This window comes from Impatiens glandulifera, chromosome 3 (genome assembly GCF_907164915.1).
Source record: "Impatiens glandulifera chromosome 3, dImpGla2.1, whole genome shotgun sequence".
NCBI lineage: Eukaryota > Viridiplantae > Streptophyta > Magnoliopsida > Ericales > Balsaminaceae > Impatiens > Impatiens glandulifera.
The window spans coordinates 21,579,246-21,585,060 of NC_061864.1; the positions used below are offsets into that span (position 1 = coordinate 21,579,246).

Below are 5,815 nucleotides of genomic sequence, written 5' to 3' on the forward strand. Positions count from 1 at the left end.
CTTTCGCTAGGTTTTGTTATAGATGCTTTGTTTGTGGTTGGATCACCTTCCTATTTATATAAGTATATTACCGTTATTTGGTTTAAAGATTTGAGCAATTTCGAAAAAGATAGTGAGCATTAATTATTATAGGTAAGAAAAATGAATTATTATTTAAATATTAATAAAAGTGAATTATGTGAATAAATGATAAAAATATTTGTATTAGTTATCCTTTAATATATTATATATATGACCAAATTAAAGATAAATGATAAAAATATTCTTATTATATATATATATATATATATAATATAAGATACATGATAAAAATATTCTTATCAATAATCCTTTAATAAGTGAATTAAGTGAATAAATGATAAAAATATTCTTATTAATTATCCTTTACTATATTATATATATTACCAAATTAAAGATAAATGATAAAAATATTCTTATTATATATATATATATATATTTTGTAAATTACAGGTGCGGTTCTCTAATTATTTCGATCGTTCATTTTTAGTCTTTAAATTAATTTTTAAAATAAATCGCCCTTCAAATTTTAGAAATGTCACCCATAACCCTTCCTTCAACTTTTTGGTTAAACATAGTTTAATTCTTTTATATATATTATCTTTAATCTTAGTATATATATATATATATAATTATTAAATCGCTTATATATATATATTATCATTAATTTTTATATTTTTATAATTATTAAATTTCTTTTTATACATATATATAATATATATATATATATATATATATATATAAAATTCCGTATAGGCGTGTTTGATTAGGGGAATTAGAATTGGAATTGATATTGATAAATTCAATGAGAATTGTTATTGAATTACAATTCAATTCTCATGTTTGGAAGGAAAAATTATTGAATTATAATTTAATTCTAATTCCTATATTTTGGAAAATGATAAAATTATAATTCAATTCAAATTCTTTTGTTTGGAAAATAAAATATCGGTTCAAAATATTAACTTCTTAAATATGTTTTCACGTTTTTTTGCACGTTTAATATGTTTTTGACATGTTTAACACATTTAACACATTTTTGACATATTTAGCACGTTTAACACGTTTTTTTTACACGTTTAACGTGTTTAAACACATTTTTGACATGTTTAACACGTTTTCACACTCAAAACACATTTTCACACGTTTAACATGTTTTCACGTTTTTAGTATGTTTAACACATTTTTACGTTTTTATATTTAGACAAATTCATAATTATTAATATAATTAACTCAAATCACGTATTATTAATATTTAAAATAATTAGAACTCAAATTATCAATTACTAATATTCATTATAGATAAAAATTACTAAGAGAAAAGAGTTAATATTATGTTATACCAGAGATGGCCTTATGTTGTCCTAACCTAATTAGAAATATTTTAGTTCTAATTTAAACAATTAATAAAATAATTATTTTTTAGATTTTAGATTATAATAGATCGAAATAATTAGAGGAGATATAGTTATAATTTAATATATATATATATATATTTATTAAATATAATATATATTTTTTACAATTTACATTTTTATATTTTATTAATTTGATTTATTCACACTTCCTACTACTATTTAATTCAAAAATAAATAAATAAATTATTAATGTAAAAAATATTTATATTTAAAAGTTAATAGATGAGAGAAATAATTAATTTAATTAAAAAATTAATAACTTTTTATTTAATTTTTTATTATCTTATAAATATTTATCAAATATAATATATATTTTTTATTTGATTTATTTTTCCTGTAATAACTTTCAAAAATATATAAATAAATAGAAGATAAAAATCATTAAAGAGACAAGCGAGTAAATTAATTAATAGATATAGGAGAGACATATAACTTTTAATATTATATTTAGTTAGCAAGTCATAATTACTTTTTCAACATCCATTATTGACTACCATAACAATGTGTGGGCCTTTATTAGTAACTTTAGGATTAATATTAATATGTTTTAGTGGGATTAAATTTATATAACTAGTTTATTTAGTTATAAATAGTGTAGGTAGGTTTGTATAAGTGAAAAAACTTTTGCCTTCGATAGGGTAATTAATAGTCAAAATAAATTTATTTAATAGGTCAAATATATTTGATTTGATTCTTACTTAAAAATAAAATACTCTAAATTAAAATGTGATTAATGTTTTTATATTTACATGTTTAATTAGTTAATGGTTCTTCTTATTGTATCTTATTTTGTATGATTAAATCTCTTTTGATGCAATTTATAATATATATCATGAAATATTGTTTGGAATTATGAATATAGTTAGCTAGATATTACTATTAAGTAGTAATTTAATTAATTCTTTGTATAAATATTAATAAAATAGACTGTCTTCATAAAAATGTTTTATTTTTATTATTGAATTCAATTGTCCTAAACTAACTAACTACTACAATTTGGTAAAGTAACTTAGTTTACGATATTTAGTAGTCCCTGCTGTCTCTAAAACAAGGATCTTATAATTCCCAATGACGCCTCCATTCTTCGCTGCGATCACAAGGCGATATTCGGTACCGGCACCGACAGCCACTTCAATGTCTCCTTTCACCACGTTAACGAACTTAAGATTTGTCTTGGCTTCAGTGTTGTGCTCTGATACCGCGAACTTTCCAATAACCACAAATATCGGTTTATTGGGGTTACTGATTGGCGACCATCCACCACGGCTAGTCGAGTCAACCGTGAAATAAAATAGAGAGGACAATAATACAATGAGAATGAATTGTTTAGAATGATGATGTATTTGGGAAGCCATCTTTGGCTAGGTTTTGTTATAGATGCTTTGTTTGTGGTTGGATCACCTTCCTATTTATATAAGTATATTACCCTTGTTTGGTTTAAAGATTTGAGCAATTTCGAAAAAGATAGTGAGCATTAATTATTATAGGTAAGAAAAATGAATTATTATTTAAATATTAATAAAAGTGAATTATGTGAATAAATGATAAAAATATTCTTATTAATAATCCTTTAATAAGTGAATTAAGTGAATAAAGGATATTTTTTACTATATTATATATTACCAAATTAAAGATAAATGATAAAAATATTCTTATTATATATATATATATATATATATATATATATATATATATATATATATATAATATAAGGTAAATGATACAAATATTCTTATCAATAATCCTTTAATAAGTAATGAACTTATATATATATATATCTATATATGCGATCCGATCGTTCATTTTTAATTTTTAAATTAATTTTTAAAACAAATCGCCCTTCAAATTTTAGAAATGTCACCCATGTCATTTCCTTCAACTTTTTGGTTAAACATAGTTTAATACTTTTATATATATTATCTTTAATTTTATTATATATATAATTATTAAATCGCTTATATATATATTATCATTAATTTTTATAATTATATAATTATTAAATCTCTTTTTATACATAGATAATATATATATATTATATATATATATATATATATGAAATTCCGTATGGGTGTGTTTGATTAGGGGAATTATAATTGGAATTGATATTCATAAATTCAATGAGATATGTTATTGAATTACAATTCGATTCCCATGTTTAGAAAAATTATTGAATTGTAATTCAATTCTAATTCCTATGTTTTGGAAAATGATAAAATTGTAATTCAATTCAAATTCTTATGTTTGGAAAATAAAATATCGGTTCAAAATATTAACTTCTTAAATATGTTTTCACGTTTTTTCCACGTTTAATATGTTTTTGACATGTTTAACACATTTAACACATTTTTGACATGTTTAACACGTTTAACACGTTTTTTTACACGTTTAACATGTTTAAACACATTTTGACATGTTTAACACGTTTTCACACTAAAAACATATTTTCACACGTTTAACATGTTTTCACGTTTTTAGTGTGTTTAACACGTTTTTAATATTTTAAATACGTTTAACATGTTTTTCACACGTTTTGACAAGTTTAACACATTTTCACGTTTTTATATTTAAACAAATTCATAGTTACTAATATAATTAACTCAAATCACGTATTATTAATATTTAAAATAATTAGAACTCAAATTATCAATTACTAATATTCATTATAGATAAAAATTACTAAGAGAAAAGAGTTAATATTATGCTATACCAGAGATGGCCTTATCTAATTAGAAATATTTTAGTTCTAATTTAAACAATTAATAAAAAATTATTTTTTAGATTTGAGATTATAATAGATCGAAATAATTAGAGGAGATATAATTATAATTTAATATATATATATATATTTATTAAATATAATATATATTTTTTACAATTTACATTTTTATATTTTATTAATTTTATTTATTCACAACTCCTACTACTATTTAATTCAAAAATAAATAAATAAATTATTAATGTAAAAAATATTTATATTTAAAAGTTAATAGATGAGAGAAATAATTAATTTGATTAAAAAATTAATAATTTTTTATTTATTTATTTATTCTTTTATAAATATTTATCAAATATAATATATATTTTTTATTTGATTTATTTTTTTTGTAATAACTTTCAAAAATATATAAATAAATAGAAGATAAAAATCATTAAATAGAGACAAGCGAGTAAATTAATTAATAGATATAAGAGACTTATAACTTTTAATATTATATTTAGTTAGCAAGTCACAATTAATTTTTCAACGTCCATTATTGGCTACCCTAGCAATGGGTGGGCCTTTATTAGTAACTTTTGGATTAATATTAATATGTTTTAGTGGGATTAAATTTATATTACTAGTTTATTTAGTTATAAATAGTGTAGGTAGGTTTGTATAAGTGAAAAAACTTTTTCCTTCGATAGGGTAATTAATAGTCAAAATACATTTATTTAATAGGTCAAATATATTTGATTTGATTTTTACTTAAAAAAAAATACTCTAAATTAAAATGTGATTAATGTTTTTATATTTACATGTTTAATTAGTTAATGGTTCTTCTTATTGTATCTTATTTTGTATGGTTAATCTCTTTTAATGCAATTTATAATATATATCATGAAATATTGTTTGGAATTATGAATATAGTTAGCTAGATATTACTATTAAGTAATAATTTAATTAATTCTTTGTATAAATATTAATAAATAAGAAAAATAGTCTGTCTTCTTAAAAATATTTTATTTTTGTTATTGAATTCAATTGTCCTAAATTAACTAACTACTACAATTTGGTAAAGTAACTTAGTTTACGAAATTTAGTAGTCCCCGTTGTCTCTAAAACAAGGGCCTTATAATTCCCAATGGCGCCTCCATTCTTCGCTGCGATCACAAGGCGATATTCGGTACCACCGACAGCCACTTCAATGTCTCCTTTCACCACTTTAACGAACTTAAGATTTGTCTTGGCTTCAGTGTTGTGCTCTGATACCGCGAACTTTCCAATCACCCCAAATATCGGTTTATTAGGGTTACTGATTGGTGACCATCCACCACGGCTAGTCGAGTTAACCGTGAAATAAAATAGAGAGGACAATAATACAATGAGAATGAATTGTTTAGAATGATGATGAATTTGAGAAGCCATGTTTCTCTAGGTTTTGTTATAGATGCTTTGTTTGTGGTTGGATCACCTTCCTATTTATATAAGTATATTACCCTTATTTGGTTTAAAGATTTGAGCAATTTAATTATTATAGTAAGAAAAATGAATTATTATTTAAATATTAATAAAAGTGAATTATGTGAATAAATGATAAAAATATTCTTATTAGTTATCCTTTAATATATTATATATATGATCAAATTAAAGATAAATGATAAAAATATTCTTATTATAT

The 5,815-nt window shown here is 21.2% G+C and overlaps 2 protein-coding genes across 2 annotated transcripts; both read right to left on the bottom strand.

Moving 5' to 3' along the window:
- Nucleotides 1-2,425: 2,425 nt before the first annotated feature.
- On the bottom strand, nt 2,426-2,791 carry LOC124929985 (cysteine proteinase inhibitor 1-like). The gene has a single exon (XM_047470359.1). It carries the CDS (start codon nt 2,789-2,791, stop codon nt 2,426-2,428), a length of 366 nt encoding a protein of 121 aa, XP_047326315.1.
- Nucleotides 2,792-5,199: 2,408 nt separating this feature from the next.
- LOC124929986 (cysteine proteinase inhibitor 1-like) lies at nt 5,200-5,562 on the bottom strand. The gene has a single exon (XM_047470360.1). It carries the CDS (start codon nt 5,560-5,562, stop codon nt 5,200-5,202), a length of 363 nt encoding a protein of 120 aa, XP_047326316.1.
- Nucleotides 5,563-5,815: the final 253 nt, after the last annotated feature.